The 18,440-nt window shown below is 35.8% G+C and overlaps 1 protein-coding gene across 2 annotated transcripts in view; it reads right to left on the bottom strand.

The window, feature by feature from the left end:
* The window catches only part of DOK6 (docking protein 6), a 240,853-nt gene that overhangs the window by 31,487 nt on the left and 190,926 nt on the right, over positions 1 to 18,440 (bottom strand). For both annotated transcript variants that reach the window (XM_054284601.1, XM_054284602.1), the window contains exon 7: positions 8,937 to 9,054. In XM_054284601.1, the coding sequence (XP_054140576.1) occupies positions 8,937 to 9,054 (118 nt within the window). The remainder of the gene's footprint in view (positions 1 to 8,936; positions 9,055 to 18,440) is intronic.

The following is an 18,440-nucleotide window of genomic DNA, read 5'->3' as shown; positions in this document are numbered from 1 at the left end:
ACAGATAATGTCTGGCATTTGCTGTCCATGACCCTGTTCCCAGCCCTTCTCCCTGTTTATTTGTTAAAATTGGGTTGTGTTAGTTGATACATGGTGACAGGAGAAAAACAAGACTCTCCAGAAACAGCTTGACATTTAAACCAAAACACACGCTTGATCAGAGGCAAGTTTTTTTATAAGAGGCATGAAAGGGATGAAAAACTGCTGAGTTATGTCTCAGAATTAAATACCTGCTCTGATGAATGGGGAGTAATGAGACAGTTGACAAGACTGAATGAAACACATTTCCATTTCCTAACCCAGAGCAGGTTATCTTTTCCATCATAAAATGCCTATGACATTAAATGTTTGGTGATGATAGAACTTTCACCTCATAAAGAGAAGCCCTGCAAACCTGATGAGATGTCCTGGAACAGCATAACAATAACAGATAAAAATAAGTGGCCACAACCTGTCAACAACCAATCATTTAAATTGATGCATTTACAACAATTACAATGAGAACTGGATTTTTAAAATTAAAAGGTTCAACACATGTAAACTGTCTCTGAAACAAATTTTCAGCAACACCATTACCTGTGATTATTCCCAAAACCTGGGATGGCAACATACTAAAAGAAGAAATAGAAAGCACATGTGGATACCTGCATTCCTGGTTTGATGCCTTCAGCTCACAATCAAGAAACTAGGAAATCTGACAATCTCCTATCAGAAACTACAGCATACAGAAGCTTAATAAGAAAATCAAACCTCATTCCTATTTTAGCAAAAAGACAGGCAAGTATATGGAGACAGAGGTGCTACACTGGCTTGTGTGTATCAGTACTTCGGAAGAAAAGATTTTTGTTATCTATTTATACAGATGTGGGGAAAAGTGGCAACATGAGGTAAAAATGAAAACTTGCTTCCTGCAGTTTTCACTAACTTCCATGGAAAAGATCCATACCCAGTAATGACAACTTTACAGAATTTCAGTAGAGAAAAGAATAAGGCTGTTAGTTTAAATGCTTAATTAGTGAAATGAAAAAACAATGAGCAGTGTTGCAAGCCATGAGAAGAGAATTTTTCTTGGAAGCTGAAACCAAACAGCTGATAAAACTCCTATTTTAATTACATTTAATTCAGGAAACATAAAAAGTGGTATAGCTGTAGCTAACTAGCCATGTGTCTTTTTCAGGTTGAAAACACAGCTTTGCACAATTCTCAGCTAAATATTCAAGAGATAAAGTAGATTATTTACCAAAGTGCATGATAATAGTGAATATAAGCAAGTGGCACCAATTCAGCTCATATCAAGCAGCTTTGGAAAATCCTGCACTGGCTCTATTAGGCTGAACAGAGTTTGGAGAGAAAAAAAAGAATTATTTCTACCTTTCTTGCCATCCTGACTGAGGATGAAAGCACAAGGAGGACAAGTGGTAGATAGAAGATGTGTGCTTAGCCACAATCAACACACCCAGGGTAGAACAAACAGCCTCTGAGGCAAAAAGCTGTGCCCCATCAGCACAGGCTGCTGGTTCCCTTCATTTCCTTGTGATGGGCTGAGCACAGGGGAGCAGACAGGACACTGATGGAAACACAACTACACCAGCCATGCTGTGTCACACTCACTACAACCAGCTCAGAGAAAACACCAATGACACTGCCCCTCTGCATGTAAACTTGACCTACCAGCAATAACATCAATAGTTGAGCCATTAAAGGGAGTAGTAGGAATCTTATCATTTTACCTTCACCCTGTTTTGATATTTATCATGTAAATTCCAGAGAATGCAACTCTGGTTTCTACCAAGTCCTTTATCTCTTATCTCTCTCCAAATCTGGTATTGTATTATTTTTTTCTTCCATGTAGTTTATAACAGAATATTTAATTTGTTAAACTCAATGAAATGAATCTTTCATTTAAATCACTCCCCAAAAGGAAACTTCAAAGAATTTTGAAGGATAAACTAGTATCCAGCAGCTAAACAGCCAACTTGCTTCTAGTATTTAAACATAGAACTGCAAGGAGCTGCAGACTTCAGTTTTTGAAAAGATAAACTTTTTACTTTGGTGGAATCTTGCTAACTCTGCATTGGCAGGACATTTCTTTTGTTATTCATAGTTCTTACTCCTGTGAAATTTATCTTAGTTTCTTACAATGTATCATTTTGATCAAATAAAAAGTTGGCAGGATATAAAAATTCACCAAGATGAAAAGGCTTTTTATAACAAATAGAAAATGAAAGACATTCTAAGATTTTTGAACAATTTTTTTTTGTCTCTACTGAATAATACTATGATTTTTTAATCAGTTCTGCATGGCTCAAATGCACTATAGAGTTATAAGGAGCATATTCTTATGGCTTGATTAAACTGAACATACTGAGTAGGGCGTTCATTGTTCTTAAATTGGCCTTACCAAGAAAATAAATAGGTCTGTACCAGCAACAGACCATATGCCATGTGCCACAAATGTTGTCACCACAATTTTTTTGTTCGTTAGCAAAATAACTTACATGTAAAAGAAAATCCTATAGAAACATAAGGTCAATCTATTTGAGATCTTATGATGCCCCTTCTATAAAAATATATATTTTAAACTTCATAACAACCAAACAAGAGTAAGGTCAACGTTATGTCAATTTAAGCCAGCCCTTAATTATGCATTTATGGGTTCCTATTTTATGTCATACAGTTTATAATGTGAAGGGAGGATCTTTTTTCCACTGAAAGCAGAACACAATAAATTGCACTTGACATCCTTGGGCCTGGATTCTTTCCTTGCTGCAGCTGGCAAAGCTGGGATTATTAACATTCCCCTATTCTTCCTTTTTCACAGCCTATTTTCAAGTTTACTGTTTCTGGTTTATAAAATATTTTATGAAAATGTTCTATTGAAGTGTCAATTTCAATAATTTCTTTGCTTTTTGTAAAAATATTTAATGAAAGAAAAATAAGTATAAGCTGTTCCTGCAAAGAAATACTAAATAGAACACATCTTTTTGCCAAGGTGTTTTTTCACAAGCCTTCAGGGTTCCCCTCACCCCAAGTTGTCTTAAAGGGGGTTTAACCATCCATGATTTTGAGTAATAATTTGAGTGATTTGTCAGCATAAAAGTATTTCAATTTGTTTGAAATTACAAAAATGAACTGACAATCTTTTTGACTCTAACCATGATAACATACTTAACACAAAATCAGATAGTCATAGCTAAAGCAGTCCAGATTTATTGGTGAAACAATTTATATAGAAAAAAAACCAATTTTCACAAAATTGATCTTTGACAAGTATTTCAATTTTCTCCTTGATCTAGCGGTGCAAACCTTTCTTCTTCAGACAACCCAATACCAGCTGAGAGCATCCATGGAGCTGGTTGTGCCAATTCTCCCAGTGCACACGTTCTTTCACTGCACTGCAGCTCTCATGGCACACTGCAGGGCCTTGAATCTTACAATACAGCAGAGAGATCAAATGACTGTAGCATGACTGTAATGAGTCTCAGGCAAAGTCAGAGTGAAGATTCCTGGTGTCACTTACGTAAAGCTGGGGGCAAAGCTTCATCTGCTTCTCACACTAACAGTGAGTGAGAAGCACATGTCATCACATACTTATGAAGTCATCAAGCTAAGACATAAGAAGAGATTTATAGCTAAGAATCTGTGTAGTTTGCACTGAAGAACTTCCATTTGTTGGGTTTTGGAGGGGAGAGGAGGCAATCAGCAATATTTAATTGCTCTCCTTACACCATTTGCGCTTTCAGTTTTAAATCATGAGTACAGTGACTTCTGTGCTTTCTGGTCTGGCACAGAATAGCCCCATTGACAAGTGATCTCACTGAAGGACCATCTCCTGAGAGAAAGGGCACCAAAGTATTGGGCTTAAATGAAACCAGGAGGTCTGAATCTGACAGCGAAATATGCTTTGTTAATCGTATTTGGCTTCCCACCTTCCTCTATTTTTCATGGCTCATAATTGAAACAACCTCTTAACTCAGCAATGATTTATCAGAATGAATGGGAATATGTCAAGATACTCTTTAGAGCTTGTCAGTAATGCTCGTGGTTAGAGGCAGCAATCACTGTTGAGCAAAATGAAGTTCTTTACTGGTTTCTGAGTAAGACATATCCCACTTCCAATAAGCCATTTTAAAATCAGCCTAGTGATGCACTACTCAGCACAGAAATTCAAAGCTCAAAGGAAAGGATCAAATCTACTGCATAAGACTTGAGAAGACACGTAATACAGTCATTTTAAATAATGTAGCTCTTACGCAGTTTCTACTCAGTAAGTATCTTGTTCCAGGTGTCCTTTATTCATATCTCAAACTTTATAGGCTTCATTTACTAATGTGAAGGTCCTGATGCAATTCAGCGAAGGAAATGGGAATGTGGAAGGCTGTAAAGCATTTCAGCTTTAGCCGCTGGTAGACACTTACTGAAAAATTACTGAGCGATCAGGTTTATATAACAGATATATTCTAACATTCTGTGTTATTCACATTGCTCAGGCACCAAGATTAGATGGGGAAATGGATTCTGTACTCTATTGCTGGGCATATGAACAAACAATGGAAATGCCAAAATGACGAATGCTCTCCCATTCATTTTACATACTTTAATTTGCAGAAAGCTGCAGAAGCCTACATCAGAATTTCCTGCAGGATTAGCTTAAGGAAGGTTGAACAGGATGATTCAAACCCCTCTAAATATTTAGCAACTTGAATATTCTCTGATTATATTTAGTGACATATCATAGTTTCTACTTCAAAAAGGAAAACTGTGTAGATGGGTTTTTTGTATGTGACTTTGTCTCCCTTTTATACGCAACACCTTTTAGCTGACCAGATGAAGACTACATGTTATCCCGCTTAAAATATATTAAAAAAAAAAAAAAGAAAAAAGAAAAAAGGGTGATTTCTCACCTAACAAGCCCAAAAGACAATGTGCATTGCAGACCTGCTTACCAAGGCCACAGAGGGACCACAGCTTCCCCCCATTTTGGTTTGCAAAACCAAAACCACCCTTATGTTTCTGGCATCTTTATTGTGACACACAAAAGGTAATTATATATTAACAACAAAATTCCTTCAGACTTCATCAGGGCCATTTTATATTTCTGTCTGCTAATGAGTTTGGCATGTGCTTACAAGCTGAAGTCCTATTTGTTCAAAGATGATAGTTTTATTTCTCAAAATTCCTCACTACGTTTATAAATCTGACTCTTAGTGGGCTTCTTAATATCTTTCCATGTAATTTAATTACTTTGCTATGGGTTTACAACACACTGTGGCAATAATTTTTGACAGAGCAAATAAAATTAATTATAAGCAAATAGTGATAAGCAATACTGTGAAAAAAAAAGTGGAAAAAATGTGGGAAAAAAACCCCAACCCTTTAGTGTTCTCTTTTTGGAAGAAACATGTAAGATGTTACTGGTGTAATTCTTATACAAATATGTGCTCTTTCACATAAGCACTCTCATGGAATGAGTAGCACTGCCTTTGTGGGTAGGTGTTCATTATTTAGAGTATGGATAGCAAAACCCAAGTCCAAAAAATGAGGACAAACCAGATCAAACACAACAGGAGTGACTGAAAGCATTTCTTAATTTTGAATTTCTTGGAGAAAGGCCAGGCTGTAATTAGATTTTCTGAACATAATTTCCTCAGGGATTTCAATAACTGCAATACAAAAAGCTAATTAATGTTTCAATACCAAAATTCTATTTGGCCCTATTTATATAATAATACACAAACTGACTGTGTTTAACATTTGTATCATCCAAACTCTAAAGGGCAAGAACTAGAGTTCTTCAGATAGCTGAAGATTCAGTAACTGCAATCTTTTTTTTTTCATTTTAAACAAATTTAAAGCCCTAAATGGAAAATAAATAAAAAAACCCACTATCTTTTTTTGTATAAGTACTCATGTGTTTTGTTTGTCAATTTTAAATATCCTGTGTAACAGTGTTAAATTTTTTGGTAGGTATAAACAAGAAACACTAAATTACAAGTAAACATACAAGTAATTTTTTACATGCCTATATGGGTGTTATATTTTTTCCTTTTTAATCAAGATTTCAGTTAATAAGGTTACTCTTGGCTTCGCATTTTTATCAATTTTTTGATGTGTGATAACATAACATATCAATGAATGTTTATCTTCTGTCGGGCTCAAATTTTTTTTAGAGCTTTCAATTATTTATGAAAACATACAATTCATACATGCCGTACTCATGTACGCACAAAAATGGTGTAGAGGTCTTTTTCCTCTGCTATTTAAATTTCTCTTTGATAATAAATATTAAAGGACACTATTTAATTTCTAAACTGTAATTAAAGGCAAACTTGGATTATCAATAGAAACTATCCCATCTCATTTGATATTTTGTGCAACCTGTGTTACGTTAGCTCTATTATACTATGTTTTAATTTCTACAGTTCTTTACATGTAAGTATTTTCATGGGCTAATGGAGCATAACAGACCCAAGACTCATTTATTGTAGGGCCCTTTTTCCGCTGAAATGTAGTTTTTAAAAACCAAAAATCACAAAACCCACTACCTTCCTACTCCATAGCATATTCATTATCAGATCAGCACACACTACTAATTACGTTAAATTTGACTCCTAAATAACTCCCAAAGAGCCAATTTATCTAAGGTAGTATGAGCACATATTCATTTCTCCTTATACATCACCAGTATAATTAAATTAATTAAATTATAATTAAATTCCAGTCACCTCAGCCTGCAAGTTTGAAGTAATTGCCACTGTGGAAGCCCTTGTACATAGCAGTGAGCCTGGCTACTACTACTGACACTGACAGTCACCTGGATTCAGGCAGACATCACTCTGTTTCTTTCACTTTAGAGTTTGTGAGATGTTTAGAAGTATGTGGGGAATTTTCAGATTTGTTTCCTGAGTGTTCAAAGCTTTGTTGCAGAAGCCCATGAAGTGCAGAGCTAAGACCAGTGTCCCGTTCTCTGAAGGGAACGTCTCCACTCCGAAGGTGCGAGGCACCTTTGGAAGCTCAGAGGAGATTCTGGCAGCAGAAGGTGATGCTTCCCTCTGCACCAGCTCCTCTCAGCTGGCTGCTCTGCCAAGGTGAGGGCTGAAGTGATGCTTGCAATCTGCTTCCTTGCTGCCCACCTTCCACCCACCTCTGCAGAGCTCCCGTGGGCTGATGCTTTGACAGCCCTGCAGTGCAAAGGCTGTCGGAATGACAAGGTGCGAGGAGGAAAAGGTGTGCTTTGCACCCGCTTCACTTTCTGCACAAATTCATTGTTTTTGATTAGTAATTGCAGCAGATTCACTGTTTTTAATTAGTAATTGCAGCAGAAGGTTCAAAGAGATTTTCATTACAGATAGCGAATGGTAGTCTTGCGTGGAAAAGTTTTGCAACCAGAGTCTTCTGGATGCACTTCCTTGCCCACTGGCAAGACTGAATCAGTCTCTCCTGAAATTAACTACATTTTCTCAGGCTTCAGTCATCATAGTACATGTAGGAAAAATGAAAATCCTAAGTTCTGAAATATTTATTAGCCCCACATTTCACTGGAAATGTGAATAAAATCTGCATACTTCCAGAAAGAAAAATTCTTACATTTTTAATCATACACTTCCAGTATGTTGAATCCTGCACAGCTTGGTGGTACAGATATTTTAATTGTTACTTTAAAGTTTTGCTTTCCTTTATTTTGAAGGCCATTTATAAGGAAGAAAAAAATTTTGAGAGTGAATATAACACATTTACTGTCTTGCTAATGAAGAAAAGACACATCAAGAACACAAGAAGAAGAAATCTAACATCTCTACAAATAAACTTCTTTTTTGCATTCTTATTGTGTCCATTAAAAAACATCAGTGATATGATGAATATATGTAGGGTGAGGTACAAGTATACCTTTTTTCACAAACAGCTTCTGAAAGATTATTTTCTTTTTTCCATTACTGGTATTTAAATGTAAGACTACAAACATGATTAAAAATTGACTTTGCTCTATGGAGAATGATGGGAAACAAATGCTTGTACCCTTTAATGACTCACCCACTGAATGCACAGTTCACCTGCTGATTTTAATTTATGTGATAATTCACAAAACAAAGCATTTAATATCCTTCATCTATATACTGAATTTCACTTATTTTAATGAAAATATGTACTGTGTCCTTGCATTTGGTACTCTTGTTTGCAAGCAGTTTCTAACCTCCTATCTAAATGTAAATTGTTTATGTGAACTGATTATTAAGAGAAGACTAAAAATCCTTAAGGTCTTTAGAAATAATACAAAGCAATATGTTTACAAAAGGCTATTTATAAAAGGTCTACATTTTAAATGTAACAATAATTTCATTTTCTTATAAGATACAAATAAATTTCAGCTTAAGAGCAGTGAATCATCATCATCAAGTTATGCTAATTATAGCATTTGAAAGCTTAAGCAAATCTAAACATATGAAAGAAAACCATAGACAGAAGATGATTTGTTGAAGGTTCTGTAAGTAAGTTGAGTCAACAGTTCACATATATGATTTGCCAAGCAAATTCACCAAGAATAGCTCTTCTTCCTAGAATTACTCTGTTTTAATCTTGCAACTCATATAGCCGCTTTATGTAGATTTAATTAGGCACCCTGAGGTTGCCCAAATACTTGCCCCATCTCATTGGTAGAAAATACTAAAACAACCTGACATTCATTAGCTACTGAGAAGCTACATTGAGCCAAATTGTCTATCCAACTTTATGTGGTGATTCTAGAAATAATTTTCACCATTTGTTTACAAAATGACTAGAAGAAACCTATTTTATGTAAATTTGGGGATCCTGCTGAGGTTCCTGACAATTGATAAAATGAAATGGAGAGAAAATAACCAGTGCAAATAAAAAGCAATTTGCATGAATTCTGGTGAAATGGAAAGAAGCTAATGGAGATGGCATTATAAGCAACTTGCCTTGTAAACTGTAGATTTCTCCAACGCTGTTCTGCCGGGTGATGTGATGCCAATATGCGCTACGAGGAAGGGAGATCGACTTGGATAAAGTCATTGGTTCAGACAGACTGGTCTGGAGCTAAAAGCCAAAGCAAACATAAATGGAAGGTCACACATAAGCATCCTTGATTAATAATCTCAAAACTGTAAATTGAATCTATGTTGTCATGCACATACCATTTTCTGAACTACCACAGGTTTTCCACTATTATTTAAACTGTGTTACAAGCATCAGCACTGTGAATGCTCAGGAAAAAGCTGCAAAAGTGAATCTGGGTCTATAGGTTCTCTAGCAGAGGTTAATATTAGGACATCACAATATGTCCCTATTTTTCTACAGCTATTCTTCTTGTTGCCAGGGTTTTGTTATGTTCTTCTTTATGATAACGATGGATTAACATATGCCTGAATTCTAAAATCCCTCTGCAATGACATTTCCTTTTGGTCATTTAGCCTGCATATTGGATTGAATACCCAGAAAGATGCTAAGAGAGAATCTGAGACAACCAGCAGAGAATTAGCAATGGAGAGTCATTAATCTCCTAATCCTCCTTTGAAGGGGAGGCATCTCATCACCAGTAGCAGGCTCAGCTTCAAGAGCAGATTTTCCTGGTCTGGGAGACTTTATGTGACTGAAATTGGGAATTGCATGGTAAGTGTCCCTGTGACCAAGAGCTACAGCACAGAAACCTGACAGAGGGAATGTCAACTTTATTAAAGAGATCTCTGCCTCCAACAAACTATTGATGTGAGTGAAAGACAAGGCAACACTACAGAGAAAAAAGAAAGATGAAGGACTGTGCATTCTGGCAACCTCTTTGGATATTCCTGCTAAGCCTTCTGTGTCTAGAAGAAAAGAGAATGCACCTGCAAATATTTTGTATCTCTGGCTTTACAGAATTTAAAATGTGATCAATAATTTTTGGGATCTAACAAATCACCATAGCATTGCAAGCATAATTTTTTCAGAGGATGTCTGAAAATATCAATACTGAAGGATCAATTAGGTCTGAATATTTAGAATGAAAAATCTCTTAGTTTCAGCGGAGGCACCAGGATGGTACTCTGAGAGGGTGTGCCTAGAAACTCATTTGCAGAGAGTTCAGCTCCAGAGCAGAAGGTACTCAAGATTTGGATCATTTACTGCAGGTTTAGTCATTAGTTCTTAGGGATTCCTCATTGAGAATCATAATGCCAAATTTAAAAAAGTCCTTTTTAACTGTACTCATATTATTCTGTAATTTAAATCTCTTCCTTCCCCCAAAATATATTTAGAGACAACATCCACCCAAAGATCTAAAATGATTTAAATTTTGAGTATTAACACAAACTGATGCATGGAATATATTTTGCTTCAGATCAATCTGCTGTAATTACTTCTGTTGTTGTTTTCTTGAGAACTGCCATCAAAATAACTCCCAGTATACAGCTAATGTCTTTTCTGCTCATTTACAGCCAAGTATTACATTTCATTTGTCAGTGGTGCAGACCATCACTAGAAGCTATTTGATACGAGGTAAAGAGCTTGCAGAAACATTTAGTTCATTAAAAAAGAAGTCTGAAAGCCTTATCACAAGAATTCCAACTTTAGGGAGGTTTGGGGGTTTAAATTTTATTGATATACAGAATTTCCTTTATTGTAGAGATTAGGACAGTAACAAACCCTATATACTATTTTACCATGTTTGTATAGCAAGGGTAACAGGAGTAAATTTGCCAAAGAGGAAAATTATATAAAATAATCTTTGAAATTTAGTTTACCAATTATTTATTAATAATTTAATGACTCAAAAGGTAAATTAAAGGCAAAACATTTTCTTAGTATGCATTCTGAAATAAATAATTCCAGTAAATAGAACCACTTTGACTGCAGTTTATTATCTCAAAGCTAAATCCACAGACTGAATGGAATATGTGACTAAATGTATCATCATTCCTGATCTGAGTTGATTAGCTCCTGCCTCATCTGACCAATAGTGATGTAGAAGAACTTTATTTGCACACATTAGAGATTTAAGAGAATAAAAAAAAAATCTGTTCTCATTATAAAATAAGGTAAGAACTGCTTTAGTGCAGAAGACTGCACTGAAAGCATTCACAATACTTTGTTTCCTCAGATTCTCTAACTAAGGAACAACTTCTGGTATCACCTTTTGGGTAAGAATTATCACCATATGCTAACTGCAATAAGACCAGATGAACCATATTTCTCTGGGGACTCCATAGAGGAAAAAAATGCAATTTCTAGATTATTACAATATCATCCTCAGAAAAAACCCCCAACTTTAAAATAAAATATCAATTTTGTTTTTCATTTGCGACTTTAAAATAGAAACATAAACCTTTGGATTTGAAGACCTTACTACCTTGTATATCATATAAGGGATGGTAATATTAATTTATCCATGGAGTTATTTTTACTGAATAGTAGACTACCATCAGCTATAATTTTTCTTTTAATCTGTTTTATCCATATAAAATTCACATTGTTGATCAGATGTAATTGACAATGACAGAATGCTTACTTCTACGAACTGCTGTTAGTAAAAATATTTCTCTGTTCAAAGAAAATTGAATAATATATTGACTGAAACCCATTTTCTCCGGAGAACATCTTAAATGTTACATTGGGGGTGTTTTAGATAAAAAAACTTGAAAACGAAAGTGAAGAAAATACATAAAAACATCCATATTATTAATTGTTCATATATTACTAGATTGCTCTTTTTTATATTAATAATTACAAGCTAAACTGACATTTAAAGTACAGAGATCTACTCTTTCAGAATCCCTGACTCCCACTTGTAAATTAAATTCTGGTAGCTAATGAAGTTAAACTAGAACAACAAAACAAACAAACAACTTGTAAATCAGGGAAGATTTACAAAACTGTCTAACTGTTAAAAAATTAGATGCTCAGGTTCAAGACCTCTGGTGTTCCAGACCAGTGAAAGAGAACACATTTATAAGTTCAGAGACTTTGTCCTCCATGCCCTTCCCTTTTGTCTTTTTACTATGCCTCATTAAAAACCAACTGGCACTCCACACTTTTTTTGAAGCAGCTAATGCAAACAGAGAACTTCTCACTGTTGAAAATCAAGTAAATAACCTTTAAATTTTCTTATTTTCTCAAAGCAGGTAAATCATTCTGCACAGATTTATTACCATCCTTCATTTAACAGAAATGTAATGGTTAAAAATGTATTTAAAATTATTTCACCTATCTCATTAAGTCTGTTTACCATGCAGAAAATTAAAACATCTCTGGGTCTGGATTTGTTCTTACATAACAGGCCAATATTCAGCTGTTGTTTGCAACACCAACACATTTTTTTCAGGAGCTGGCAAAACAGGCTCAGATGCATAAGCATCAACTGAACAGAAAGGGCCCATCATGACAGAGGTAGCAAAGACACATAGAAGTAAACATTTCTATTTGGGAATGAATTTGAGATGATTCTGCTGCTCTACTTCACTCTGGTGAGATCCCATCCGGAGTACTGTGTCCAGCTCCGGGGTCTGTAGCACAAAGACAGGAATTTGCTGGAGCACATCCAGAGATGGGACTCAAAAATGGTCACAGGAACGCCTCTCCTGTGACGATAAACTGAGAGAACTGGGTTCAGACTGGAAATGTTCAGGGACAAAGCTTCAGGGAAACCTTATTGTGACCTTTCAGTACTTTACAGGGGCCCATCTGAAAAATAGGGCAGACTTTTCAGCAGGGCCTGTTGTAACAGGACAAGGAGTAACGGTTTTAAATTAAAAGAGGGTAAATTTAAATTGGACATGAAGAAGGAAATTTTTGTGATGGGGGTGGTAAAACACTGGCATTGGTTGCCCCGAGAGGTTTTGGATGCCTCATCCCTGGACACATTCAAGGTCAGATTGGGCTGGGCTCTGAGCAACCAGGTCTAGTTGAAGATGTTCCTTCTCATTGTAGGGGGGTTGGACAGATGGCCATTAAAGGTGCCTTCCAACCCAAAGCATTCCCTGATTTCTCTGGGGGCTGCTTTGCTGTGTTGCATCTGTGTTCTGGTCTTGATAGAGGAAAGCAAGAGCAATATACCAAATTAAACATGAATCTAGAATGATTTAGCTACAAATATTTCTCAAATCTGATGAGACTTCCTTCAGGAAATAAAAAACATAACCTAGACTTTTTTCCCCGGTTTATGAGGTAGAAAGTGAGAATAGAACTAGAACTTAGGTAAAAAGCAGAAATGCACACATGAAAACCATATTAACTCAGGGAATTTTGTGGTAGGAATATAAAAACCACAATTATTACTGAAGCATTTTTGTTACCTGACAGGAAACATGCAGTAGTTAGGCTTCATCCATTTCCCCCAGAATCTGTCTGATAAAATACCCTTCATACAGTGAACGTTACATTTCTTTGCTGCATCCAAATCTAATATCCAAAGCCATAATATCCAAAATATTGAGCTCTATGAAGTTTTTGCTTTTCCAGCGACAACTTTATTATTCTTACAGGTCTATTTGATTAAAATAGAAATTATAAAAAAAGAAAGAAGTCTATTAATGTGTCACTGTAAGAAGTTTCCCATATTTTTCATTATTGCTCTTTTATGAAAGTCTTAAATAGTAAATTTCCTTTTAATTCCCATAGGCCATCTCCATTGACTTCAATAGATTTGTTACTCTGATACCAATAATGAATACAATTCCAAAAATGGAGCCTGTTAACTGTATTAGGGTTCTGAGCTTTGATCTTTTTAGCATATTATTCTCTCTGTTTTATTTTTTTCATTAAAAAGTCAAAACACTGAAGGTGATAGAAAATACATTTGGCTTGAGGAGATAAACTGAGCAATTTATAGTTCATTCCATATTTTTTTTTTAGTCTGCAATAAGGACAGTTTGCTTTTTACAGATATGCTCTGAAAATAGATTAGTTTATTATGGATAAAACCCTCTGTCTCATTTCAAATTCTCATTAGTGTCTTTAAACAAATAGCAAGAGAACTAGGTCACAGAAGACTAACGAGAGTAGTAGTCTAGAAATATGAATCTAATATCATTATTTAGATTTTTTTTCTTTCTAACTCCAAAGAAGTTTACTTTGAGTGTTATGCCTTGAAGAGAAAGAGGGCTTAAGAAATATATTTCACCTCACAAGTGTCAATTAGCTGGCACAGAGTTTTCTCATTTTCTTATCATGACCAAAATAAGGGTATCATGTTTGTCTTTTTTGCAAAAGCAGCAACTGTTGTCCTGGATTCAACTTTTATACTATGACACATAGATCTATTTTACAAAAAACAGTTCTCATCCAGTACTGTAAAGCAGACTGTTTCTTCATCAGCACAGGTTTGCCCAGGTTTCTTTTTAAATCAATTCTCCTGCTCCAAACAATTTTCCAATTTGTCATTTTGAATTCTGTCTCTTCACTGATCCACTTCCACATTGTTATAAATGTAAGATATGGAAATAAAATGACTAGACTGAGCCTTGATCCTTCTTTGAAAATATTTAATAAAACTTGATGCAGATACAGTCCTATGAAATAGCAGTGAGAAAATTCTTTCCTTTGGCGATGTGTTACTAATACTCTTTGGTTACAATTTTTCTGTAGCCCTTTTTTCACAATGACTTATCTTGCTTAGAACATAGTTATGTTCATTTTTATATATATATTCCTTGGACTGTGTTAATTATTTAAACATGTCAACTATTAATATAATCATTTATATGTATCACCATACTATTTATTTGCTATGCACTGCTTTGTATTTATTTTTACAGTTTTATCCAGCTTGCTGCTCCTGACAGAATACATAATATTGGCATATCCCCCACCAATATATGACCACACAAATCTCCGGAAAAAGTTTTTTTCTTTTAATTTTTTTTCCTCTAAAACAAGCTCATAATAGATCAATGTTGCCAGACAGAAGGGATTGAAGTTGGAGGAAAATTAGATACATTTTACAGCACATTGGGATTATATTTGTTGAATGTCAGTAAGGTGTGTGTCTTCACCTATATTCTGTCACAAAATTGTGGGTTTCTTCCATTTGTGACAGAAGTTTCCTGGAAACTATAATAATTAGTGTGAGGGTAGAAGCTCAGATTATTACATTTTCCAAAGGTTTGAGCCATTTTACTATAAATAAGAAATACATTATCCATTTTTCATTGCATAAAATCATTCACTAATAACATGGGAGATAATGTCAACATGGAAAGAGCTGAGACTATTTCAAGCCTGGCTATACTGCAGGTCTCAGTAGAAACAAACACAACTGAGCTAATTTCTTCAAGAAACACATGTATGTATACATCTATATATGTGCATGGTAGAGAATCCAGTTTTGCACAGAAGTTATTTGCAGATATTGATTGTCCTTTCTGTTGCCATGAATTAAAATGGGAGCCAGCTATGCATGCCTGCAGCCCAGAATGCCAGCCACACCTGAGCCAGCAGGTTGAGGGAAGTGATTCTCCCTCTCTTCTGCCTCGTGAGACCCCACATGGGGCACTGCATCCAGCCCTAAGAGCCCCAGCACAAAAAAGAGAGGGATCTGTTAGAGCAGGTCTAGAGAGGGCCATGAAGATAATCAGAGGGAAGGAGCACCTCTGCTATGAAGACAGGCTGAGAGAGCTGGGGTTGTTCAGCCTGGAGCAGGGAGGGTTTTATCTCATCAATGTTTGTAAATACCTGATGGGAGAGGGCAAAGAAGACAGAACCAGGCTCTTTACAGTGGTGCCCAGTGTCAGGACCAGAGACAATGTGCAGAAACTGAAACACAGGAGATTGCTGCTGACGATCAGGAAACACCTTTGCTATGAGGTTGAATAAGCACTGGCACAGATTTCCCAGGAAGGTTGTGCAGTCTCTCACATTGCAGATATTCAAAAGACATTGGGACATGTTGCTGGAAACCCAGTTCCGATGGCACTGCTCAACCTCCTCAAGAGGTTGGACCCTTCCATCCTCAACCAGTCTGTGATTATCATTTCCAAAAATATAGAGAAGGTTTTACTGAATAGGGGGAGTCCCAGATCTGTCTTTTGAACAGTGTAAGGATAAGTCAGTTGAGGTGGAAAAGAACAAACTGAAATGCATCAGTTAGAGAGATCAAAGAAAGAGACCCTCAACAACGACTTGTCTTCTTCATTTGGAGCAAGTGTTTTCTGGGTAATTCAGCCTGAGAGTTATGGAGCTTCAGAAGTGGCTCTTTCATGTGGTTTGTCAAGCCAGAGCCAAAAATAGTGAGGCTTGCTATCAGTGCTGACATACAAGTCCTTCCTCTGTCCTCATTCCCCTGTCTGTTTTTCACTCTCCTTGCTCTGTTGAGTATTTCTCCCTCTTACAAAGCTACTAGAGTCTGACCTCAGCCTGAAATGCTCTGGCAAACTCTTCAAAGTATGAGATTTTTTTCATGCAATTACTTGCCAAAAGATATGACATATTTTAAACAGATATTTGGGACACTTGAAGTCTCAGTGTTTTACTTGGGAGTACTGTAAGGACAACCTTTCTGACCTCATAGAAGTTCGCTTCAGAACTGGCGTGGTGGAAACCATGGTATGAAAAATGTCTCTCTCTAGCATGTGGCAAGAAAGGTGAAATAGGGATGAACACAGACTGTCCTCAGTTAGGAGAACTCCACTTGAATAAATTTGGGGCTGAAACCTGGATTTCTATAAAATGCTGCAATCTATATTCACTGTTCCCCGCACAGTTATTTGGCCTCCATTATTTCTGATAAAGCAAATCACTTTGACCTCTTGAGATTTCTCAAGAAGTTTTTCTTCTATTGTCTAAAACAAATCAGTAGTTTCCAATTACATATATTTGTGGAAATCACATTTCTTTTAGCTTCTTCATTTCGGTATACAGAAATTTCTGACCGATGAACTTTAATAAAATGACAAAAAGACAATTTTCTGAATACTTTCTGAAACTGTAATCATCAATAACTTTTCATGAATATTCCTCATTAAACTTATCAGTGCATGACTCCAGTATTCAGCAGCACACATAGTCTGGCTGACCTCTACTTTCTGACATTTTCAGAAGTTAGTTTTATATGTCATACAGAGACATTTCAATTAAAAACAAGAAATACCAAACCTAGAATGCATTAAAATTACTACTATGTGGTAAAGTCTTCTCAGATAACTAATCAAAATCTTCCAAAAAACATGATTCCTTCCTTTTAACTATTTACTTTTAGACATTTGAAATGCATCTTGAATCACACATACTGGGGCTAGTTATATATATGCAATACACATGAATGTAAATTATTGTTTTAGCTTTGAAACATACTGTATTTTTGAGGGGGGCGAGAGGGAGGCATATGCCTGCACATATGAACACACATTAATTTAATTTAAGAAAACCTATTAATTAACAATTAAATATTTACTTCAGGAGGTGCATGGCCTTTAATGAGTTTTTTAAAGATCTAAAATCAACTGAGAAGCTGGTATATAAAAATATAGGGGTATTCCTTTCCACTGTGTGTCCTTGCACACAGGGACCACACCATGATCATGTATATGGATAGATACAGCCAGAGATTTCTTGACATTGTTCTTTTAAAACTGAAATAAGCGATCATTAAAAAGCAATGCATACACTTCTAAATAAAAGTATATCAAGTATATTTGGAAGTATTTGGGTTTTTTTGGCCCAGAAACAACTTGTAGTGAGAGACATGATTATCTGAATTGCAATTCAAACTTCTGCTTATAAAAGAAGCCAGTGAAATTTTTGCTTCCTTACTGATGTGTATTTACTAATATAGCAAAGGTAGCTGCAAGTCAGGAATTCAGTTTAGAAGGTGGGAGACAGAGAAATGCTCACAGATTGCTTTATCTTTCCATATACTTGCATCAGCCCAATAAATCCTGACATTAGCAACCTTTCTTCCCCTAATTTCATTTTCAGACAAAAACCAGGTGTTTGTTTTTTCTTTCTGCTGGCAAAAGTTGCTTGGCTCAGTAGAAGTTGTACATACATGCCCACATGCCATGTAACTCAAGTCTTTTCAAATCCATAGCTGTTATTTAACGAAACAATCCTTTGCCTGTTTCAGCTTCACAAAACAAAGGAAATAGAATTATACCCGTTGCCATGGAAATCTGTAACTCCATTGCTTTTTTTCCTTGTAAAACAAAACGTATGGAAAACTGAACACCAGACAATATGTGGGAACACATCACAGAAATACCAGCATTTTACAAAGGATTCTACAAAATCTCAGGTAGTAACAATTGCAACTTTTACCACTATATTCTACAAGGAAATATTTAAGACAATGAAGAGAAGAACCTTTGCTGATTTATCAACAGGTTTTGAATCACAAAGACTGTAGAGATGTGCATTCAACAGCCAGTCATACGAAACCATATGAATCTTGCCTGGCAGCAGTCTTTATGGAAATGGATTCTGACAGACTGAATATGCTATGAGACTAGCAGCTTTTA

The sequence above is a fragment of the Melozone crissalis genome, unplaced genomic scaffold, assembly GCF_028551555.1.
Source record: "Melozone crissalis strain CALT ecotype California unplaced genomic scaffold, PUWL_Pcris_2 ptg000042l_1, whole genome shotgun sequence".
In the NCBI taxonomy this organism is placed as follows: domain Eukaryota; kingdom Metazoa; phylum Chordata; class Aves; order Passeriformes; family Passerellidae; genus Melozone; species Melozone crissalis.
This window is presented reverse-complemented; position numbering and strand designations above follow the sequence as displayed.